General features: G+C 41.8%; 1 protein-coding gene across 1 annotated transcript; it reads left to right on the plus strand.

Moving 5' to 3' along the window:
* Positions 1-1,854: 1,854 nt before the first annotated feature.
* Positions 1,855-25,423, plus strand: zbtb16b (zinc finger and BTB domain containing 16b). The gene is made up of 7 exons (XM_074680033.1): positions 1,855-1,999; positions 3,154-4,410; positions 6,891-6,988; positions 9,273-9,359; positions 18,991-19,161; positions 20,275-20,442; positions 22,923-25,423. The coding sequence occupies exons 2-7, from the start codon at positions 3,236-3,238 to the stop codon at positions 23,150-23,152; spliced, it is 1,929 nt and encodes a 642-aa protein (XP_074536134.1). The 5' UTR covers positions 1,855-1,999; positions 3,154-3,235; the 3' UTR covers positions 23,153-25,423.

Below are 25,423 nucleotides of genomic sequence, written 5' to 3' on the forward strand. Positions count from 1 at the left end.
TGTTGATGAACTGGTAAAACTTGAAAAAATCCTGTAGAATGATAAAATTAAATGAAAAAATATATTGAATTGCTGTGTAATTGAACTGAAATACACATAAATAGATCCATAATAATAATTCTCAGGTGTAAATAAGAAGCAAGGGTTCAATTTTATAGAAAACTGGTGAATTTATTGAAAACACAATGTGTTGACAAAGGTTGTCCTGTTTTCTACGGGTAAGCTACATTAATCATCCCAAGCTTTTTTTTTCTTCTCTTCTTTTTGTAGTTTTTTTTTTCTGTTTTTGGATTGGCTTATTCACCCCCTGTGGCAGGGGATTGCTGGGTCTCCAGCTCCAGTATTTTTGGGGCTGCCAGCTGAAAAGTAAGGAAACCCCTTATATTAGATATTTTTTTTCATAAGTAACAATACCCCCAAAACACAGACACTCACTACATTGTTATTAGAATACTTTTCCTATGAAATCCAGAACTGTTACTTGCCACTTTTGAATTTAAGGTTGTTTAGATATATCTAACCTTGTTAAATAATAAAGTCTATTCAAGTTATTAACTCCAGCAAAAGGTCAACAAACACTGTAACAATCATACTTATTACAAAATGATAATGCATTTGCACTTTTTTTAATAATATAATGCATTTGTAATATAAATATAATTTGAGTGATGTCTCCAAATTTATGTAAAGTGGATTTTCTTTTGTAGTTTAACTTTTCTACTGGTGTTTGATATTTAATACTTTTGTAATATCTATGTGAAGAATTAATGGGCAAAGTGTTACAATAATATCATAGACTTTTTAAGTCACTGAATGCAGTCAAAATATGAAGCTATATATTACATACAGATTCTTAGATTAAGAGTATCGTCATACTTAATTAAGGTGCTTCTTTGTTTTTTATATGATGTCAGTGTTTCATTGTAAAAAAAAACGACTTGCTGGATTTCCCAAAGACAGATTACAGTGGTATTTCTCCATCTACAAGGCGTGTTATATCTGAAAAATAGAGATGCACTTACCAGAAATAATTCAGTCTATTAAAAAAAATCAAGGCTTCAGGGCAGGAGTGACGAGGACAAACTGAGACTCTTATCCCAATGTGAACACATGGTGAGCATGAGGCCACACGAAATCAAAGCCTGTTTGTCTTTTAAATCCTTTATGAAGAATGTGTATCTCTCTCAAAGTAATCCTTCAAAATGTCAGGAATCAAAAACAATTTCAGGATAGAAGGATAGTTCCACTCAATCCTAATATCCGCCTGTCAGTGACAAGATAGAGTTATGTTACTCTCTTTTTTTTCTCATTCTTTCTCCCCTCCCCCACCTTCCTCAGCATTTCCATGAAAAGGGATTTCAAAATTGTTTCCAGTTTTAATCTCTGCAATTTTTACTGTTTATTGAACAGTATCAAAGTGAAAAAAAAAATAGAATGATCTGATTAGAGAATCCAAATCATCATCTTCTCTCTCTTGTTTTTGTTCCACAACCTCACAACCATATAAAACCGATGGTATATCAAAGACCTCCACGACACAAAGGCTTGAAGTCTAATCTTGTATGATGTGCAAATATAAAAGTACAACCAAAAGTAAAAAGGTTGTTAAAACTATAAATTGAGGTCTTCCCTTTGGTGTTTTTATTAAATACAACTCAATTTGATATATTTTTCTTACTCTACTCTCCAGGTGCACAGGAAACAAACATTTACTGGTTATTCCTGCTTCATTATCTAAGTAATCAGCTATTTTCAGGAGCTCTTCACTCCACAGTTATAAACCCAGCCCATCCCCTTCTAACACGTGGCTCTGAAATCTGCAAACACATTTTATTTTGAAAGTGGTATCCGGAAGTGTTGTCTTTCCCCCGCTCTTTTGACTGTCGCGGCTAGGTGATGATTTGCTTACTTGGAGCAGGACTGAGTTTGGAGCGGGTACTGTGAAATGTGTAACCATGATGTTGCCTGGATAATCAGCGGAGGACGTTAGGAGACAGAGGTAGGAACAACTGTGACAGCTGATACTTTTTGAATATTTTGTCTCATTATTCCATCCTCTTATTCTGCTCTGATTAACTACTTTTCTGTCTGACTTATTCAACAATTAATGTTTAGAATAAATGCTGCTTCTCTGGCTGGTGTTTGAATCATTTGGTTTGAATGCAGTCATGTGGAAACCGAGCTAAGTTTGTCCGCAGCCTGATTCATGATTTCACAAACTTGATTACGCACGGACTCTATCGGGGATCTTTGGACTGTTTTGGGATAAATTGGGTCTTTTATTTTCCGCACAGCACGCGCTTGTGCCCTCAAACACAGTGCAGACACTTAACACACGCGCGCGTGGAGAGGGTTAATTTGTCGCAATGTGTTTGGATATTAAAGGTGGAATTGTGCGTGTGCACCTGATGCGCTCTGATGTTGCGGTTAGTTGAGGATGCAGCCTGTCACAGCATCAGTCGAGTGATCCGACAGCTCTAATCATCACACACAGAATATCCATCACTCACTCTGTCATTTAGGTATTTAATGTTACTGAGAGAACGTGTGCGCGTGCCATGCTCGCGCTTCGTTTTCATGCGTTCATCGTTTGGATACTTTGATAACTTATTCAAGGATTTTCAGGAGAGAGCCTTAATTGTGTAAACGTGTCTCATCATGAACGTGCGCTGCCTAAATGAACTAATCAGTCCTTAAAGGCGTTTGTTAATCGCGGGTCCTACCTGTTGAGGGCACCGATGTGTGCGCGCGCGCGTGTCTATGTGTGTGTGAGGAGCTTGATAAATTGGACCGTCACCTCTCAGTATGCAGACGTTATTACAGCGACGTGACCGCTCTCAACGAGACCTCAGACTAATCACCTGCAATAGAAACTGTTGCTTTGCGCGTATCGACCTGTTGTCTCTCTTTGGGTCTTGATTAAAATAAATAATCATGTAGAGGGGATGAAATAATAAAACCCCAGAGAGATCAAGAAGAGGGATGTTTTTCTCAGAATACATTCAATTTATCATTTTTTATTCATGTTATTTTGAAACATATTTTTAAAACACCTCTGAGTGATTGATGGATAGATGTGTGCACTGATAATTAAGCAGCTTTTACAGACACACACTAATGATCCTCTGTTCTCCCTCTGTTCCCAAACATCAGACCCACAACCAGCTGAAGGCAGGACAGCCACACCTCATGCACGGGCTCAGCAAAGGTCCGAGTGGATACGGGTCTGACAAACATGGGTGTCCTCCAGCTCCACAACCCCACTCACCCCAGCACGCTCCTGCAGCGCGCCAACCAGATGCGTCTGACCGGCACCTTATGTGATGTCATAATCACGGTGGATGGCCAGGAGTTCCCAGCGCACCGCACCGTCCTGGCTTGTACCAGCAAAATGTTTGAGATCTTGTTCCACCGTAGCAGCCTGCGCTACGCCCTGGACTTCCTGTCCCCAAAGACTTTCCAGCAGATCCTGGAGTACGCCTACACCGCCTCGCTCCAGGCCACAGCAGAGGATCTAGATGACCTGCTGTATGCGGCCGAGATCTTAGAGATTGAGTACCTGGAGGAGCAGTGTCTCAAGGTGCTCGAGACCATCCAGGCAGAGGAGAGCGAGGAGGTGGCAGTGAGGAATCACAGCTCTGGAGAGCACGCTGACCACAGCCGAGCCCGGCACTGGAGGCACATGTTGATGTCCAAGAAGCATTCCATACAGGATGGACCCACTCGGACCACTCCTAATGCCCTGCACCACCTAGCCCTGTACCACATGACAGAGAGGAGCTCCCCAGGTCCGGAGCCTGATGCACCTCCTGAATCAAGCCCTAAGCTGGGCACTGAGGTGGACATGGAGAGTTCCCAGCAGCCTCAGCACAGCAGCACAGAGTCCCATTCTGCATCTCTAGATCCTGAAAGAAATATAAAATCTGAGAACATGCAGGTAGATGATGCCAACGGCTGTGAGGGAAGGTCCTCCAGCACCGGGGAGGGAAGCTGTGTGTCGGATCAGCCCAGAGATGAGGGCCCTGGGACGCCTCTGAGGGGCAGTGTGATCACCAGCGCCCGAGAGCTGCACACAAGTCCTGAGGACGGAAGACAAGCTGTGGGGAACTCTCTGGACTGTTTCCCCGGGATAGCTGAGAAACATCTGGCCTCCATTTACTCTGTGCCCTCCAATCACACAGGGGAGGGGATGCTGCCAGTGTCCGTATCAGTGGCCCCGTCCTTGGGTGTGCCACTGGACCCGAGGGCCTACAGCGGCCTGCTGCACCAGGGTCTGCTGCACAGGGAGCTTCTGAACAGACTGGGCCAGTTTGCAGCAGGGATGAGGCACGAGAGCCAGACTCCGAGCCAGCAGTACTGTGGGGAGTGTGGGCTTCAGCTGCACAGCAGGCAGGCCATGGAGCAGCACAGGTACAACACACCAAACACACACCATACATTTGATATTTCAGATTAATTATAAAAGATGAAGTTGTGGAAAAAGTAAGAAAATGAAACTCTGTCTCGTTAAAGTCTAGAATTTTATCATCACCTGGTAAATCCTGAAGAATGTAGGCAGAGTTTAGTCTCTGACATTTTGCAGATTACAACAACAACACTGTTTCACTCACTGTGCATCATTTTTACCCACAAAGGTCTGCTCTGTCTAATAAAAGATGTGAGGGATGGGGTGGTGCATGTGTGCTTTGATGAATGTGAGCTCAGTCGTTGATTTTGCTGTCAGGGGAAAAAAAAAACATTTGACATGTTTCTCCTAAATTGAACAGTTTTTGGGCTTCGGGTTTTTCCTCTCCATTCTGTTAAAATACTTCACGAGTTACACGCTGGAAGGAGCAACAGCAAATATGTAAATGCATTCTCAGGGACACCTGCTCCGAGATGTCTTGGGAAGTTTTTTGAATCGTGTCTTTGAGGTGGATTTGATATAAAGAGGCCTTGGTGTCACATTAAGCTGTTATTTAAAAGAAGCTTGATTTTCTAGATTCCCTTTGATTATTTGTGCAGAAGTGTGCCTCACACAACGGGCGTGCTGGCAGGCTATTTGATATGCATTCCTTTGCATCAGCGGAGAGGAGCCTCTCAGCGGGGACCGGGCTGGACGCTTCAGATACATGATGGATAACTTCTGCTTAACGACTCGCTCTGTTGTTTTTCCTTCATTCCTCCTTTATTTACGAGCTTGTCACTTCAGATTTGTCATCGCGCTCAGAAAGTTACACACTCACTCAGTGAAGACTCTCATTAATTTGACTGCAGATGTTAATAATCGTGCGTGCTTGACAGTGTTTGACTCATCACTAATCATTAGAAACAAGACAATCTGTGAGCCTGAAGTCTTGATATGCAGCTAATCCCTGATTAGGATCATAGTCCTGTCCTCGTCTCAGCCCGTGGCTGACATTTCAGCCTCTTGCTGCTCCAGAGTTGAACTGAAACAGCCTGGCGAAACAGAGCATCCTTTGGGATAGTTAGGTGATGTGTGTTTCTTACTCGTGGAGACAGGCTGATGTCCGCAGGTTGGAGAAGTTGCGTTGGTGGTGGAGCTTGAGGTGAAGTTGCTGTGGGTGTGTGAGCAGGTCACTGAGCACACACCTTATCTGGAGATTGACATTTTGTAAGTTTGTTGGAAGACTAACAACAGGATCTGCTTTTGTGCAAAAAAAGACAGGAAATAAAAGTTGTCTTGGTAGAAAAAAAGAAGGAAAAAAATGATAAAAATTTGCAATATTTTGAAAGAAGATACCTTTGGCATTTCAAATATTGGAAGTCTATTTCAGGTCATTTAAAAAGGATTAAGGGACCTACCAATAAGATGATAAATGGAGGAAAAGTAGGCAAAAGAATTAACCCGTTTCCTTTAAAGGAGTTTTTTTTTGTCTGCCTTTTGTAGTATTTTAGGGGTTTTTAAGGACTTTATGAAAGATGCAACAAACATTCCATGCTGGATTCAAGCTGACATTATTACGATATCACAGTCTGCACCTTAAACCTTTTGGCCAGAAGCATGCTCTGCATTCGTACCTTTAAGAAATACTTAAAAATGCAGAGAAATAAGTCATATAAATGTTATTCCTGCATAGTTTGCACACCAGGAAACCAAAAGTTCAAGTTATTCTGAGGGCTCAAGTGAATTAACATCTATAAAACATCTTCATATGTGTTAGACCAGCCCCCCCCCCCCCCCCTGAAAAAAAATAAAAAATTAATGAGGCTACAAATTTATATCATTTCCTCCTAATTTGTGCTAAACCTCATCATGGGACTCATTCATCCTGACCACACAGTGTTTATCCGTGGACTCTTCTGAGGCCGTTTCCTCTGCTGTTAGCGGGGTGATGTAAGGATAACAGTACAGATGCCTCGCATGCTTGGATGTGTGTGATATGATATGATAGGTTTTGCTCTCGGCGCAGCTTCAGCGAATCATCTTCTTTTCTCCCTTTCATTGCGGTTACAGGAGGAGTGTATGTGTGTGTGCATGTTACACAGGGATGTGAGTATGAGTGCATGTAATTGGTGTGTGATAGTATGCGTGTGTGTGTGTGTGTGTGTATGCCCTGTGTCTTGCAGTGCTGGCGGGTGGAGGCACGCGTATGTCTGCACTCTGAAATTAGCCAGATATCCTATTGTCTGTGTTCTTTTAGCATTCATGCGTTGTGATTCACAACTCCAAGGGCCTCTTACACTAATGATGCTGCATTCAGCGAGGGATTCTTGCCTGAATTAAAACATGCTCCTCTTGTTACGAGGACAATGATGCTTCTGGGTTTGGGAGACCTTACAGAAGGAGGAAGGCAAAGAAACGAGATACTTTTATTATCATGATCGCGTCTCTCGCTCTGTTCCTCGTCTGTGTTAACACGCTCACATTAGTGTTTGTCTTTCCACAGGAGGCTGCATAACGAGGAGAAGGGCCACGGCTGCGAGTACTGTGGCAAACACTTCCAGGACAGCATGCGGCTGAGGATGCACATGTTGTCTCACACAGGTACTTAGTAACTCTCACACTCATCTCTGAGTATTCAGTGCTTCTGAAGCCTCTTGATAGTGCGGCCTTTCAAATGCACCTGTTCATACTACAGACCCCTGCTTCCCCCCTCCTCCTCCTGGTTAGTGCTGCTCCGAATACTTGGATCATGCTTTCTTTTCCAAGCTTAGGTCTGTGTACCTCTCCCTCCCCTCTCCTCTCCTCTCGTCTCTGTCTCTCTCTTTCTCTCTCTGTTTGAATCGTTTCTGTGTTTTTTCGGAGACTCTGGCAGCTCGCCAGCTCTGCCCCTTCTGAGTGATGACATCATCAGCTGCCGGCAGGCCTGGGTGTTCTGCCAGTGTTCCGAAGCGTGTGTGATGGCTCGCTCGCAGATGTGTGTCCAGGAACACACTGTACCCAAATGCAGACTTAATCAGACCTGACTGCTCTCCCAGCTACTTTATCCAAAATAGAGAAAGAGGAGCAGAGGGAGGGGGGGAGGCAGGGAGGGGAGGAGGGGGTGGGGGAGACAGATCAGAGACTAAAAATGAAACTAAAACACAAAGCTCAGATGGAATTTGTGTAAAGACAAGGCGAGGTCCCTGTCCCCTCCGCCTGCTTTTTGAGGATTGTTCTGGAATGACATTCTGCTGACAGATGAGAGAGAGTGTGCTTCTTTAAACTTCACCTGAGTCGTCTCCTTTAAACCTCCTGCATTAACCCTAAACGTACGTATTGTCTTGAAACACTCGCAGACCTCAACGACACGCTGTGATTTTCAATTGGCACTGACATCCATCCACAAACAGCAGCACCTTTAACCTAATTTGAATTTTTGCATAAACTCTCCACATCCCAACGTGTCAGCCCATAATACTACAAAAAAAGAGATGTGGATCTCATTTCTTTGTCACTGTGTATTTCGGTATAGCAGCCTTAGATCCCGCTGGTTGCTAAGGAGCGAGTGCTCCACCGCTCTAATGGGCTGATTTGGTATTCAGCTCGATGCTGGCTCTTATTTTGGTATGCCAGACAAAGTGTTTTGATGGAGGACGATTGCAGCCGCGTCTGGAGACAGTTTGATGGTTTATGGATGAGAGCACACTCCGTGCCTTTGACTGCACAAGACAATGCACTATGTTCTCTTCTTCCCTTATCACACAATCTCTCACAAAAACAACACACCACACTGGACAGCGTCACACAACATCAGCATCTACAACATTGCTCTGGTGTTACTACTCTATAAGACGACGACTCTTTCCCAAGTTTTATTTTTCGCTCCCAAACAGTAACGGTTTGTTTTCAAAAATTGTTGTTTTTAGAAATGAACAGATTGAGGCCTTCTTTTTTTTGTTATTTGCGAGCAGCTCTGGGAACAGTGGCACAGTGTCTGCGTTACAGAGGCATCGTAAGAGTTGAAAGAGGACCACATTTAGGCTGGAGCGCTCAGAGTTCCCAAAGCTTGTGGGTGTTTTAATGAGTCATTTTAACTTCATTTAAAGCCAGCTGAGCAGAAAATAGATCAGTGAATGAGCCCTGAGCCAGTATGGATCTGCAACCGATTTACATCTCTGTGAGAGCCAACCCACATCCAAACAGCTGTGTGTGCGCGCGCGTGTGTGCGCGCGCGTGTGTGTGTGTGTGTGTGTGTGTGCCTATCTGTCCCCATGTGTCTGTCTGTGCAGGTGTGAGGTGAGTGCAGAACAAGGATTGAACATTTCTGCAAGCAGTCTGCATACTTGTCTCTTTCATGTCCTCGTCACAATAGACAAGGGCATTCCAGAGGTGAACTGGGTGGTGTAGTTACAGTGTATGCAATGGGATTTGGGGTGTTGACTCTGAACATTTTTTTTTTTTTTTTTTTTTTGATAAAGGGATGTGCCGTAGGCGGGAAGCGTCTGCTGTAGAGAGAACACCCAGTCCTTCTGTGGCCTCTCAGGCAGACAGTCTGCTCACTGTTCAGAGACTGATAACAGGGCACGGTAAATAAAACTCTTCGGCTTGGCTCTTTTTTGTCAAGAAGAAGGGCCGTTGCACCCTGTCTGGTGCTTTTGTTTGTCCTGCGTTGTGTTTTTTTTTTTTTTATTTTATCCTCCAAATTCGCTTCCTTGTGTTAACACCTGAAAAGCACAAGTGTGCATCAAGCAAGGGTCTTTGGTGACGTTTCAAACAGGGAGCCTTTGTTCCCCTCTTGTTGCTCTCAGGAAATGCTTAAATGAACTGACTCGCTCTGCAATTCCAAAACACGCGTGCTTACTGTCTGATCAAGAAAACCTTCTCAGAAATGTGATTTCTTCCACAGCTCCTGCAGAGGCCCTGGTGTGTGATCAGTGTGGAGCAACTTTCTCCTCCGAGGATGCTCTGGAAGCCCACAGGCAAACACACACAGGTACACACTGCACGCTTGTACACACACACACACACACGTGCGCACACACACACACACACACACACATGCACGCATATTGAGTTGAACCTGGACATCACGCGTCGAGCTGTCGAGTAAGCCGTGACTACAGCACTTGTGATCATGGCTCTAAACTTGCCTGTCATGCTGGCTGGGTTAAACTGTTCCTGTCATGATGCTCCATAATTTATCATCAGGGAGGTGGGAGGGCCGCTCACATATCACCCACTAATATCTCTTGGCATCCAAACCCACTGCATGCCACTTTGCCATTCTTTACCGCGCCAACATTACAGCCTCACAGACACACTATCCTCCCAACGTCCTGCCTGAGAGCACCTGTGGGATTATTTACCTCACACTCACAACAACATGAACACTTTTTCTATCAACTCCAACAGTGAAAGCTATTTTATTTCCATTCTTTCTTTTATACTCTATGTCTTTAACTGAAAGCCAGCCTCATCATAAATCCATTTTTTCTCTCAAAAGCTGTGGTTTGTCTAGTCGACATGTGATTAAGAACAAGGGCTCTGAGTTTGGAAGAATCTGCCTGAGGAGTCTGAGTTGTTTTGAACTTTTATATCGATTCACAAAACCCACATTCCCAGACTTATTGTATTATTAGTAACAAGAGTCTGGACAAAATAATTATTAGGAAGGATGTTTATGGAGACTTGATTTATGGAAAAAAGAGCCAAATTAAAAAAAAGAAAATGAATAACTTGTTATCTTTACCTCTTTGACACCTGAGCTTCAAAATTTCTATCTTGACTTTTTGCTTACTTTGATTTGAGAAAAGGTAAGAAAAAGTCTGGTAAGTTCTTTGGCCCCATTTTTCTGCAGCACTTGGAACTCCCAATAACTGGGAGTTACTTCCAAGTAACTACATGTGAATGAAACAGTTTAAACTGAAGAAAAACACAAAAATAGAATTTGTTTTTAGAGGTTTAGCAGAAAAACAAAGGAAAAATGGAAAACACTGCAATCAAATAAAGCCAACAAATTTCAGCACTATCAAACATGTGTACAATCACATTTTTAATTATTCTTTGTCTCTTATTAAAAAAAAAAAAAAAAGTCTCTGACATCATCACTAGAACCTCCAGCATCCCCACAGCCTCTCCCTCTCCTAGCACACAAACCACTTGAGGAGGGCTGCTCCTCATCACGAGACAAACTGAAAGTAGAGGAGATAAATATTCAGCGGGTCACGCACACTGTACAGTACAAAGAAAGCATGGCACATTGTTCTACATGCACACACACAGTACAAAGATGACTTGGTACACTTTTCTAGAGTAGCACTAAAAAAACATGCACCATGTTACGCGGTATATGACACTTACGGTATACAAAGTACCAACACAACATGGTACTTTGTTGTAAAAGGATGTTACATATTATGAACATTGATTTACTTGGCACACTGTTCTAAAAAAGTAGAGTAGTTTTTCACACGAAAATGCTCTTTCTCAAAATCATAGGGAAAACAGAGTGGAGGTTTTATAACCCAGGAGGATCTGCTTTATGGCAACTTCAGACTAACTCTGAGCTCTCCTTTTACCCACCAACTCCACACTCTGTGCATTTGTGGGCTTCCTTAAATGCCTGAGTGAAATTACCATAACAACCACAACTTGGCTGCAAGAGCAACATCTCAGCTTTTCAGAAATGTTGGATTTTTTAATTAGCATTGATTCAAAGTGAGCTTGCTCAATTGTGTCGGCGCCAAGGTAAAGACATCAGAAAAGTTCAAGTAAGCAGTTTTAATACCTCTATGAAATTGTTATTTCACCAGAAACTACTTCATCACCATTGTACATTTATTAAAGATTTATCATCGTACATTCACACATTTATTGATGACCAGTTACAATTTTACACCTATTTTCAACTCCAGACTAGTTTTCAAAGATGAGAAATGTGTCTCAAAGCAAGACAAGATGCTAGAGGAAGATAACTGAAGTAAAAATACTTTAACACAGTAAATTAGGAAATGAATGAAAACTCAATAAATATTGACACGTTGCAGTGCTGGTATGTGTTCCAAGCAAAGGAGGAAGATATTGACCCCTTTTTTATATATAAATACTTATTATTTCGGTGAGATTGGGGAATGACATGCAGAAAAGACTGGTTGGTTTATTTAATGTAAAGCTGAAACCTTAATTTATTCCAGTCATTCATAATTATTCAAATGCTGAAGTGATTAACTGCTTACAGCGTATTTCTCCATTGAGAGCAGAAAGTTAAAAATACAAACCTAAAGAGTAAATAGTAGAGTCAAATACAAATACAAACATTTAGCTGCTAGAATTTGTGGTGAACTGAACGCAGCATTGTTGAAATAGACACCCAAAATACAATGAGTCAGTGGCATCAGAAAAGCAGTTAAAGCATTAAAAAGGGGAAAAAAACTCGCACAAGAGGAGGCTGGGTCTATTGGAATGACTGAAAAAGTTAAAAAGGAAGCTAATTTTTTGGTAGTGGCTATCACAATTACACATCACTCTTAGAGCTTTGAGAAACAAATGCAGACATCATGTGCCAATTGTTACACTGTGAATACCTAACCGGATGTACCAACCGGCCTTTGTTTATGTTTTACTTCCTGTCCATGAACAGAAAATCCAGCCTCCAAAAATGAAGCCAAAACCAGCTTTGACAATAAACATAAAAAGAACAGAAATTTAAACCATGAATCAAAAACTTAATGAATATGTTTAAGCTTTTTGATTCTTCTTACCTCTTGAATAAGTCTTTTTCAACATATGTCACTGGGCTGTTAGTTTGACAAAATAAGTCAGCTGAAGACTTCATCTTGAAAATTTGACATTTTTAGTATTTCCCGACACTGACTCAGCTCAGAAGAGAAAAATGATTTGGGGAACTTATTTAAAAGCCTGTGACTCACATGTTCAACTTCCTCATCACTACAATCACCAGCTAACATGTTCTGACATTCCTACGATATTTACGATAAGAATGTGGTGAGACAGTTTTAATGTTGTGAAGCATTTATTGTGACCATATCAAAATGTAACATTAGAGTTCTGAAGTTCCCAGGGACTTCTCTCCCGTCTTTATTTGCACCATCATGGTGACGGCTGATGTGAACTGTAGAGTAATGTTAGCCAAGGGGACAGTTTTTTGAGCTGCTTACTTCACAACATAACTCTTAGTCTAATTTGAGTTTCTTCTTCTGGCAGAAAATGCTTTCAAAGATTTGAATGTTAGATTTCACCACATTCAGACCACTAAAAGGCTTCTCTGTCACATTAACTCTCAATAAAACTTGACTTTGTCTGTCCTTTTATTTGATTCTGTTATCTGTTTATCTGTTTTCTCTGTTTTAACAATTTTAAGTGCCTTCACCGACCACAGTTTAGTGTTTTTTCGCAAATGCTTCCAGTGAAATATTGAAAGTTCAAAGGCCTTTTTGTGCTGAAATAGGTTCTAGGAACTCAATAAGTTTGTAGTTTTCACAGTGAGGAATCAATATATAAAGGGGTAGGGTTCCTACAATTACCAGAAAAGTTCCTGCGGTCCTTTATTGTGAAATACTGATGAGAAAGATGAGATAAAGTAGTTTTAAGCTCTTGTGAGGCATTTTGATCTTTTATGAAACAGAATTTGAAACTAAATCATTAATATCACCACTTCAAATAAAAAAGAAGACATGACCATCAGCAACAAGTTAGATATTTTTAGTGTTCACAGTCCTGCCACATGATGTGACCACCAGCAGTGTGCCGAAAGAGCCTTTGTTTAAGTGTTCAATTCAAGAGGTCCATAGTAAGTTTGGGGATTTTTAACTGCTGAAGCCCTTGTTTAGATTTCAGAGTATTTTTATTATTGTCATTTAGATTTCAGGACGAGAAAGTGGAAACAAAGCATTGTCATCTTATTTAGACTGGTTACTGAGCAGGGTATAATATCAGCACATGGACGGCACACTGTGCACACAACAAGCTAAGGTTCACACTGACAACAACAAGGCTTCAGGGGAAGAAAACTAGAAGATATTTGGGAAGTTTAAGATCTAAAATTAGTTTATTGGGATTACTGACGTCCTTCAAAGCCATGCCGTGAAATGTGGCTGTACTACTTGTTTTGATCTCCCTATCGTGAAGTGAGTAATATTTAAAACACATGTCTGAGCCATATCTGTCCTGTATTGTCATCAGAGGTTACATACGCCTGACAGTGTCTGAATCGACACCTTTTCTGCTACTGTCAGAGAAAGGTGATCACCCTCTCAGGAGCATTGGCACGTAACTGTAACTCCAGGTGGCACACACAGTATGAATTCTTAATGTCTGTGGACATGGAGGGGTGTCAGCGTTGCCCAGAAGTTTCTACCCTCATCTCTCCGACTTGTAAACATCCAGATCTCGGTTTCAGCTTGGCAGTGTTTCCTCAATGAGGTACAGAAGGGCATCACTCTCGCATTTTGTCGTGATCTCAGCTCGGCCTGCTGTGACGCATGACCTTATTTACTGACTCATATCGCAGTGTCACAGGCTACAGGTAATTTATCAGCTGTTTGAGGTGATGTGAGGAAACTGTGATATTGCTCAACTCATTGCAAAGATTTACTCTGAATAAATATTGAACCTGTGTTTTTTTCCCCTCCTAAAACACTGGATCTTTCCGTGCCTCAGTGCCGACTGGGCAGCCTGGGCTTTAATTTGCCATGTGGCATAACCAGTGAGCCAAATGAGTTTCCTTTTAGCAGATTAACACTTGCCAGACCTCAGCAGCTGCAGCGCTGCTGTCCACCTCCTCAGGAGGAGAAATAATACCACTTTTGGGAGATCGTACTCTAAAGCAATTTGGCAACACTAACTACAGTTAAAGGCTCTTTAGCCAGTTTGATATGTCAGAGGTGAATGGCCGTGGGTGGCTTAAGTTGGAGATCAAAGGGGGGTTGTTGGGGGTGGGGTGGAGTGTGGGAAGGGAAGGGGGGAAGGGGGTATGTAAGGACTTCCTGGGGGCAGGAGGATTGCTGCTGGTGCTGGATGCCAGGACTGAGAGAGGAAAACAACATCATGTGCTGCTGTTTACTCCTCACCACAGCTCTGTCATAGTCTCCTCTGACCTACTTGTCAGAGCCTAAAATAAAAGAATGGATCTGTCTCCGAACCGCTCTCACAACAAAGGGGTTTGTTTCATCAGAGCAAGTCGAGGCTCTGGGGCAACGAGATTTCAATTTTTTGGAAAAACCCAAGACTCTAGCTTATCTACCGCACGCACTGAAATTGACCGTATAGGCTTCGAACCACGCTGGCAGACCACTTTGCCACCTTGCCTGCAAGGCAAAGGCCGTGAGAGTGGTGCCTTTGTGTACTCACAGCAGCTGCACTGTTTCCACACATTACAGGCTGCTTCGTCAAGTGAATAATATTACCTTCTGTCCAAGCACTAATTAAACAGTCCTGTAGTCCTTTCACATACAGCACAGGCTTTACAATGCAGCCTCTTAATGCAGACCTTTTTAGCTCGCCTAATTGTGGCTCCGTCAACGTTCTGCTCCCTCCTGCTCATACCCAGCTGTAACTCATACAAGCCCTAAACTGAACTGAACTGTGATCTGTTTAAACACCATGCCCCCTTGTATTTATTTGCATTGACTGTCATCTCATTCAAATCCCTGGGATGCCGGGTCTCTTTAACATATAGTGAATAATAGCAGGTAGAGGTATTATTGTAAACATTCCAGGAATTGAGGCGAACGAAACAGCGCGTGACCTCAATGAACCGATCCATTGGATGGTGGTTAAACACGAGCAACGTATCTCTTGTTGCATTAATTATTAAGTCGCTTGTTCCTCTCTCGGGTAGATTAGCAGTCTACCGATGAGCGCCCGGGGTTGTTTAAGGTACTGTAGCGTTTGTTGCTCTCACAGCGCTGCCACATCACAGCCGTGTCTGCATGAGCACATACAGTAGCATGAATGCACAGGGTCATGTGAGGTCCAGCACATAATGTAGCCTGCATGACTGTGTGTGAGTGTGCGTGTGTGTGTGTTTAACTGGGGGATATCAGTGAGACGGCAGACGGTGGGCGCACTGTACTGAGCACGGCCTGAGGACAGAGTTTATGGTGACTTCACATTGCAGAATCTTGCTAGTCACTGTGATCAGCCATGATGTAAGACTGGAAGATGTTAAATCTGTGTGAAGTGAAATTCTTTGTCCTTTTGAGAATACTTATTCAAGCTAACACTCATAAGATCAAATTCCTTACACCAGTTTTGTGAATCACACAATGTTTTGTTACCATGTGTTGCAGCAAATATAAAGACAAACGACTCCCTAATAAGTCACTTTAATTGCAGGCTTTAGACGCTGAAGTTAAGATGAACACAGAAGAAATTATACAGATTTGCAGTTGTCACTGAATAAAAACTCTTGTTCAATTTGCAGTGGGTTTACTCCCAGATTCTCAGGGTGGGAAAACTTTTGTCCAGTGTTTGAAAAGAAACAGGCTGCGCTTATTTGTGAATGAAGGGATTAGCTTGAACACTTCACCCCAACAAGGACCATGATCCTATCTGGTTGCCTAGACACATGGGTTTTGTTTCTTAGGCAGCGTGAGAGCGTGGCTGGCTCCCACCTCAGAGCCCGGGCTGAATAAGCGGCAGATGTATGAAGGGAGAGGATGTTTCCAGCACAGGAGCACGTGCGTCATTTCAACGGGGAATATTTCGGCAAACAAGCTAAAACCGACTAAACTCTGTGGAATAAGATTCACACAGTGCGTGTTTATATTTTTCTGCCTCGTGTGTGAAAGTAACTCATTATTCCTGCTGTTCAGGTTCCCTCCCACCAAACACAATAGCCAGTCAACTCTGAAGCCTTTGAGGAATACCATTGATTACATGGTATTTACCCCATTGAGGACCAAGGGTCAGGGGTCATCCTGTGCCTTAAAACTCAAATCCCAGGCCCATTGTCTGGTTAAGGGTGAGAAAGCAGGGGGCAATGACAGCCAACTTTAGGGCTTATTCTCTCATAAAGAAGCTCCTCTGCACTTATTACCAAAGCTTACTGGAAAACTCTACAACTGCAAATCCTTTTTGTTTGAAAAGTTAACAGAGCGCAGCGAGGCGAAATGCCACCACTAACGCACACAAACACTTCCTCGGCTCCAAAGGCTTCTTCTCTTTTTTTTGTTTTTTTGTTTACACTTCAAGATATTATTTGTTATTTTTATTTTCAGCACCGCTTGCGCAGAATAAAACCAAAAAACGACTCCTGAGCTGTTGTCACTGTGTGTCAACCTGAGATCAAGAGTGAGACGCTTGTGACAGAATATTTGTCACATTTCTTTACTCAAGTTTTCCGTATTGTTGGTGACAGAAGGATCAGGATATACATCTGTGAACGTCTGCTCTGAGTGTGTCAGGGAGTTCTGCTTTACCTGCACAAAGACAGGGGGGATGTTAAACTTTCAGAGCAGACAGAACAAAGTACGCAGGCTGCATTAAAACAAGCATTTACAATATATTACACTTAATAAAGAAAGAGTGGCGAGACGATGATTAAAGTAGCTTTGAAGTATCTACAAGGTGGATAATATGTTATTCAGTTTGTTGAGGGTTCTCTGCCTGCAGCTAAACTAACCTGGACACATTGGAACAGAAAGAACTCCCCCTGCTGGCTGCAGAGAATATCACCAGACAAACTAGTTAAAGTAGATCAAGCAGAGACTGAAATCTGTGCTTTTTAATGTCTTCAGCCACTTTTTTTTTAAAAGCAAGATCATTATCCAGACATCACTGATACGCAGAGCAAAGAGAGCTTACTTTAGTTATGTATGAGTCAGGCAGAGAGTGAGGCTGGGTAGACAGTGAAAGGCTTTCCTGTATGGTCAGCGGATAAGGTGGAGGAGGGGGAGGAGGGGGTGCAGAGGCGTTGAGAATGGAGGGATCTTTTGTCTCCGACTAAAATATTGTGATCTGTGGGTGAGAAAAGGGCTTTGGTCATTAGGTGACAGCATAAAGGCAGGGATTGCAGGAGTTGCACAAGGAGCCTATGACTAATGGGCTTGGTCAATGAGGGCCTGGACCTCATTGTGTGCCCTTTGTGCAAAAAGTCCACAGGCCTGAGCCTCTGAACAGGTGCAGTTCATTTCAGCGGATCGCCTCCACGCGGGATTGTTAAGATCAGGGAATGTCTTTCATCCTGTCTTCTTTCCTGTTAATGATTAAGAATGATCAGTTCTATTAGTGTCAGGAGGATTTTATAACTCTTAAAAAAACAACAAAAAAAGGGACAGTAATTTCAAAGAGGATGCTTTAGTGCCAAATTGTATTTATCCGTGAAATGTTAAGGCTAAAAAAAGCGTCTGGCTTTGTTTGAGCAAATTGTGACACGTGGATTAGTAAACAATACACACTGGATGTGTCTGATTTATCCATGAAAATGTGAATTTGCTCCATTTGTTTCCCTTTCTCTCCACTCTGAACAGGCTTGTCTGTTAACTTGATCGAACCTAAAGCGAGTGTCTGACACTCTTCCCTCTTAGTATGAGTGTGCTGTATCCCTTTCCCTGCGTTAATTCCAATTTAATTGCCAGTTGCCTCAAGGCACTTCAATAACAGTAACAAATGATTTGATTTAGTGGACCTCATCAGACTGCATTTTAAATGCGACACAGCAACCCCACTTGAATTCCAATGAAGTGCTGGCACAGTCCTCTGTTTACTAATGATCCTCCGCTGGAGATGTCTGATTGAATCTGAGTCAGAAGCAATGGGACCTGCTAGCATTGTAAATGATCTGCAACCTGAGCAGACAGAGAAATAAGGAGCTCATAATCTCACATTAAAGCCTCACTCTGCAGGACAAGCACATTATGTCCAATACCGCTGATTAACCAGTCCCTCTGTCTTGCCACAAATATGAATATACATCAGTGTAAATGCCAGAGCAGATTTGAGAGCTGGCGTTCACAGCCTGTAGATCAAGTGTTGACTGTATGACAGCCAATGGATCTTCTTCACAGAGCCATTTTGACTTGAGCTACCCTGCCAGCGTCTCCCTATCTGTATTCCTCCCCACACTCTGTGCAACAGGAAAGCAGCCCCAAAGAGATGCCAGGTCACACACAGGATTAAACTGGATTGTGTTTTTTCCTGCAGTCCTGCCTTTAATGGCTTGATATCACTACTTAACATTCTGCACGGAGCGCATAGTGTAGGCATCATTTAGGGTGGAGCTACTATCAGCCGCTCTTTGAGCACACAGACAGAGGACTTCACAGGCTGGAGCTGACTCCTGATGGGGAATGAAGAGAATAATTACACATCTAACACACCAGGAAGGAGCCATTGATTGTGTGATTGGCATGCTGTGCATTGTGTGGGAAATTCTTAAAGAAAACAATGACTTTCATGGTTTAAAATAGAACGCATAAAGACTCACAGTTGAAAGTGCCTCTGGGCTTTTAGGGGAGTTAGTTTAGGTAGAGGCACTTGCTCTTTGAAAGAAGCTTTTCCCTCAGAGGACTCACACAAAGTTGAAGTGACCCAGTTTCCCCACTTAAGGCCCTGTCTGTGTACGGTACTGAAATAACTGTGTCTGTGTCTTGTGCGTTCTCCAGGGACTGACATGGCGGTGTTCTGTCTGCTGTGTGCAAAGCGCTTCCAGACCCAAAAGGCCCTGCAGCAGCACATGGAGGTCCACGCAGGCATGCACAGCTACATCTGTAGCCACTGCGAGCGCCCCTTCCCCAGCCACACCACCCTCAAAAGACACTTGCGCTCGCACACGGGTAAGACAGACGCATCGGGGGCGCTCTTATCGATGTGTGTGGTGTTATTTCCTGTCATGAAACAGACGTGTGGTGTTAAACGCATGCATATATTAGAGGAAATGTTCTATTTAGAAATGCTGCATTTATTTTGGTATATGGGTTAATTTCCTCAGGTAACCGCTTTAAGGTTTTAGTCAATTTGCATGCATCCTCTCCCACCCTCCGTTTCCCCTCTCTATAAGATGACTCACCTCTCTGATGACAGCACTGTACCGTTATGGCCGGTGCATATTTTGGGCAATTTCATCCTGTTTATATTTTGGGTTCTTAGACAGCCTTTGGGCTTCTGCAATTCACGGCTGTCAGTTCTAGTGTGGTTCACCCAAAATGATAGAGGAAACCCAAATAAATATTGAAGGAAAAGCAAATGGAAATGACTTGTCTGTGTGTTCTACCGAGGGTGAGTCTTAGAGCCGCGGGAGACGGAGAGATATTTACTGAAAAGATGTCCCCCTTTCTTCCTTTACCTTAAATAACACTCCCAGCTGTCACGACGGCTTGATGTCTAGACAGGAGAAATACATAATTGATGTGAAGAGACAGAAGTGAAGGGAGTTTTGGCCATGGCAGCGTATCTTGTTTGTATGCCATTCTGCTTGGAAGTAACATTTTGTAAATGTCATCTGCTCCACAGTGGGGTGGGGGGATTGGGGAGAATCGGCCTGTAATGAGGAGAGCAATGTATCCTCTGACTTGGCTGTTGCTGTGGACACTGAGATAATGAGGCACATAGGTCATTGGAGATGAGTCAAATCCTCAGCCTAGGAGAGAAATAGATTAACTACTGTATAGAGAACAGAGCAGCACATGCCTGGAGGACTTTTATTAGCTATTAGCAGACCGCCAAAAGGAGTGTCCTCGTGTCATAACATTAGCGACGTCTGAAAGCACATTATTCCCCCGCTTGATATGCATGTGCAGAGAGGGCTCCGTCACTGTTTGACCTATGCGGCTTCATGTGCACCCAAACCCTGCCGTGACAAGCATGAAGTTTTCTCTTTAATGCCACGTCAGGGTAACGGGCTGTGTTGGTTTTGGTGGCCGCTGTTTTGACACGACTTTGTTTTGCAGGCGATCACCCGTTTGAGTGTGAATTCTGCGGGAGCTGTTTCAGAGACGACGGCACGCTGAGAGGCCATAAACGCATCCACACAGGAGAGAAGCCTTACGAGTGCAACGGCTGCGGGAAGAGGTTCAGCCTCAAACACCAGCTAGAAACACACTACCGTGTACATACAGGTGAGGAGACAGAGAAAAACACACAGAGGAGCAGGAGAGCAGCATGTTACATGCTTTTTTCGGCGGCAGTAATAAATTCTTTGAATATAAAAGATGGTAAAGATGATGAATGTATAATTTGTTTCTTTTTTTGAAGGACTAAAAACAATGAATTCATCTTATTCTCCTTTTAGATAAACCATTCTACTTCACCAAACAACATATCCACTATACTCTGACACACTGTCTGTTTAAGTATTCATTTTAAATTCACTCCTAGCTTAAAAAAATCCCTTTCATTAATGCAGTGTTGCTCAAAAAGTTGAAATGAAATATTTTTTTACTCATCTCATGAAAAGCTTGTGACAACATGATGTGATCTTTTCAAAACTTTCCTTTTTAATCTCTTTCAAACAGTGAAACTCAACCTGTAATGAACCTTTGCAAATCACTATTATTTTACAAGAAGAGGTAGAAAATATTTAATTCCAACTTTGTGGGCAACAGTGAAAATTCTTTAGATGCACATTGCTTAGCTGTGTCAGTTTATGAACACCCCTTTATCATTTTTTCCCCAAGTCAGTTTGCTAGTTTGAAGCTAAGGTTTCTCAGAAGAATGTCCAATGTGAAGATTCATTAAATTGCTAAGTTTTCCCCCTTCTGTGCGTGAAATCCAGACATCACAACAAAATGTATGTGGTAATTCAGCAGCTTTTCAGTATTTATAAGGAAGAAAGAACTGACAGAGCCTTTAGGTCCAAGCACTTAATGTTTAACACTAGAGATAAGATGTGTTTTTTGAATATTTGATTAATTGTTAAATATTTAAAATAGAAAAATAGTATAATTGACTATTCTCACATCTTGAAAATTATTATTTAAAAAAAAAAAAGTTTTTAACCACCACTTCTTGTACTTTGATATAACTGCTAGACCGTGTTTTTAGGGCATCTGAGGGCTGAATCCTTTTCAACATTGAATATTAAAAATCATCCACAATAACATCTTAATAACTCCAGAGAGCAGAGGATTCAGTCACAGGAGAGTTCTGGGGGGAACTTTTTCCATGAAAAAAATGAGGTGTAAACTTACATACAGTGCTTAACCACCTGTCATAAAATAAGAAAACCACCAAGCACCACAAAGAGCTTTAACTCTGCTTCTGTTTTAGACAATTTTTTTTCCCACTTCAACATTTTGATCTGTAGTGAGGAGTTTTCAAACTGATTTTATGATTTTATTCCCGAAATTGGAGCCAAAAAAAACTAGAACTCTCTGAGAATTCAGATTATAATAAAAAATAACAAACAACCACTAAAACACATTTTTTGTTCAGGAGCACAAGTAAAAAACTTTAATTTGTCAATCAAAAAAATTCAAATCTGCTCTTTATGTGAAAATGTACTTTTGAGAATTCATGGATAACAGCAACAAAAAAATTATGAGAGCATTACATATATAATTTTGCAATTTGATATAATTCAAGAGCTGATCATCCTGGTGGATTAACCAATACAGAAATGTGTTTTGGTAGTCGACTATATTCTGTTCATTTAGGACAGTGGTGGGAAACACCTTACATTAAGTGGTGTTCTAATAAAGTTGTTGGGCACTGTATATTTAGATCATATCCATTTGTACATCATACCTTTGTGTTTTAATCATACTGAAAAGTGCTGGACAGATTTTATTGAGCTCTAAGAACATTTTTATGCTCTCCATCAAAAAGCATGAATGAAAAAAATTGACGAAAAGTGGGAAAAGGGAATTTTGGTATTCAGCACCCTCCGCCTGTGATTTACTGCAGAATAACTTTAAAGTTAATACCTGATGTCCCTGAATGTTTTTAAATCTAAAATGAATGACCTTAAACCAGATTCTTAACAATTTGTTTTTTTTTTGTAAACCTGGTTACACAACTGATGTTTAGTTGATGCATTATTGAAAGTTTTGGTGCTTGTCAGTTCTACTTCTGTTCCCTGTGTGTCTGTAGCTCGTCTTAGCCAGGTCTCCCCTGAGACCTTGGGACCAACCTGGGTAAATAAAAAAAATACCTACAATACCAACTACAACTTTGCACTCAATGAGTCGTTGATTGTCTATCTTCTGCTGTATGTAGGGGCAATACTACTGGATTGTTTGGTCAGTAGTTCGCTATTAAAATAGCTTATCAAAATAGCTTATCAAAATGCCCATTTTAATTCAACACCTAACTACTGAAGTAGTCTGAAAAATCTGCAATAAGTCTAGTTTTAACACCATATAAAGTTCCTTTCTGAGTTCAGACAGACTCCTCATTGTTTTTATGGTGGATGGTATAAACTGGTGAAAATACCTGATGTCAAACTAAAAGCAGGCCAGTAAAAGTCTAATCCTCGAGCACAAACACACCTCAGAGCACCACGAGTACAGTAAACTGTCTTAGAGGTGAATCCTCCGTCACCTGGCACGTCTTCGGCTTCAGGTCTACAAGGTTAATGCTGCGTTGTTGAATATTTCAGGTGAGAAGCCATTCGAGTGTAAGCTGTGTCACCAACGGTCCAGAGACTACTCGGCCATGATCAAGCACCTGCGCACTCACAACGGAGCGTCACCGTACCAGTGCACCATCTGCCAGGACTTCTGCCCAAGCCTGGCCGCCATGCAGAAGCACATGAAGGGCCACAAACCGGAAGACGTGCCGGCAGATTGGAGGATAGAAAAAACTTACCTGTACGTCTGTTACGTCTGAGCGGGACTTGGACTCGTGCACAGTCTGACACACTGCCGGTGAAAACCTCGTAACTCCAGTGTTTGCTGATTTTTCATTCTGGGAGATTACAAATGTTAATCTATAGGTACAAAAAAAATCAGACTGCTTTAGGACGAAATAAAAAATGTATCGTTGGATGTTGTTGAGGTTGTCGTTTAGGGAGATACAAGGTTTTTACCTGACAGCAGAGACATGCAACAAAGGAAAAAGTTTGTGTTGACACTCGGGCTTCAAAAAGTGATCAGTTTGATTATCAGTTAGATTATTTTTACTACTGAGTGATGAATCTTCAGTCTGAAAATGTCAGGCACATTTTGGTGTCAGGGCGCAAGTTTCAAGTAACTATTTTTGTCCAACCAACAGTCTAGCCAAAAGAGATTCAGCTTACGATGACATAAAAACAGAGAAAACTCAAAAATATGTCTAAAATGATTGATCAACAAATAGTTCCCAAACACCTTGTTTGTTTTTTTTGTTCAGCCCTGGTGCGCACAAACACATCCTCCTTCCTCACACACAGTTTAATGAAACTGTAACTCTAATGGTTCCACTGTGGTTCAGTTTGAAGCCACAGAGGCTGCGCCTGCTGACCTGTATGTGTAGCAGCAGCTCTTTGATTGGTTGATTGATTGATCGCTAAAGCAGACAACATGGGTCATCTTTTATGATTGTGCAGTAGATGTTGAAAATAATTCCATGAAGGCTGAACTTTACGACACTTTGCTCTCCTGAATTCTTGTGACTTCTTGTTTTTTTTTTCTCGCCCCTCGCTGTTGGGTTTTTATTTTGAAGTTGTTTACTTCCTGCATGTTTTACTTGAATGGCTGCCACGTTTTGACCTCATACGCTTGATCTCTTTAATTGCCTTGTCTTTTCTTGCTGTGGATGACATTATTTCAAGGTAGCTGGCTTACAATTTGATTTTCTCCTGCAATGTAAGAGGTTTTTTTTTTGCTATTTATATGTTGTTATTTGTTACCAAATATGTGCTGGTTTTCATCACACAGTCGGCGTCTCTCGGGAGGATTTTTAGTAGAGCGAGCTCTACCTCTTCACTTTTCACCGTTTGTTTTAACCTACTGCAAATTACTCATCCATCTGTACTCTTATTTTTTCCAACAGATAAATCATGATTTAAATGGTCAAACAGTGTGTGAAAAAAAAGCAAACAGCCTCCACATGGCTTTTACGTGTAGTTTTGTATCATTAACTATATATAGATGTCTTCTAAAATCACAAAATCAGAATTTTCTAGGTGAAAAGTACAGAAAAAAAGTTTTTTTTTTACAAAAGCAGAGAAGAAAATTCTGACGTTGAATCACTATGAGCAGGTTATTGTCAGTTCTAGTGTAGCTGTAATGTACAAACTGTCATTGTATGTTATTCCCTTATGTGAGCCTATACAGGCCTTATAGAATAAAACATGTTGTATTTTTGTATTACAGTAATTTGCTATCTGTTTACATTTGGTATGATTTGAGAAACATCTTAACGTGTGTGTTTTATAAGTCTCTGATTTGATCAAGACCCCTCCCTTGTGCCTCTTTTATAAGTAGAGCATCGATGTGCTTGAGTACATGGGTCTGTGCTATTGGTAGATGTTTCTGGGTGTTTGTTTCTTGTTCCTTAATTAAAGATAGACTGCCATGTAGATCCACTTTGTCTGAACATCGCAACCAGAGGCAACATACTGTGATAGTGGCTGGTACTCTGAGGCAAGTGTATACTTGCTTCGAATTGTTCCCTTCAAAGTGACAATGGACTGAGATCTTTGGATGAAAAAAAGTGTGTATAGCAAATCTTGGCATCTGTGGGCATGAACAATGCCTCCTTAAGTAGCCAACAACACTCAGTGCCATGAAAACACACATTCACTGTATCTATTCTACATGAACATGCACTATAAATGGATTTCCTCGGTGGACCAAAAGAAATAGAGCACTTTTGTTTGAAAAGGGTTTTTTCTTTGATCTTTCTATGTTGTGATAATGCAGATGTCCTTTTATTTGATGTGTCCTAGAACGATGTGATTAGCATTGTTTAGATTATGTCAATGTCTGTCTACCTCAGGGCCAGATCAAAGCTCGACCTGGTGTCCAATCAGGGTTGTTCTTCTTGCCATGCGTGCAGTAAAATCCCTCTTCATTACAGCTTTGTAACACAGTGTGTGAAAGTGTTTTTTTCTCAGTGTGGATTCAGGCACAACTCTGTATGCGTCAGTGTTCGGTGGCATGGTTAAAAAAAGAATAA

Source organism: Halichoeres trimaculatus, unplaced genomic scaffold (genome assembly GCF_033239565.1).
Source record: "Halichoeres trimaculatus isolate MK-OKI-2021-1 unplaced genomic scaffold, fHalTri1.1 fHalTri1_scaffold_9, whole genome shotgun sequence".
Classification (NCBI taxonomy): Eukaryota; Metazoa; Chordata; class Actinopteri; order Labriformes; family Labridae; genus Halichoeres; species Halichoeres trimaculatus.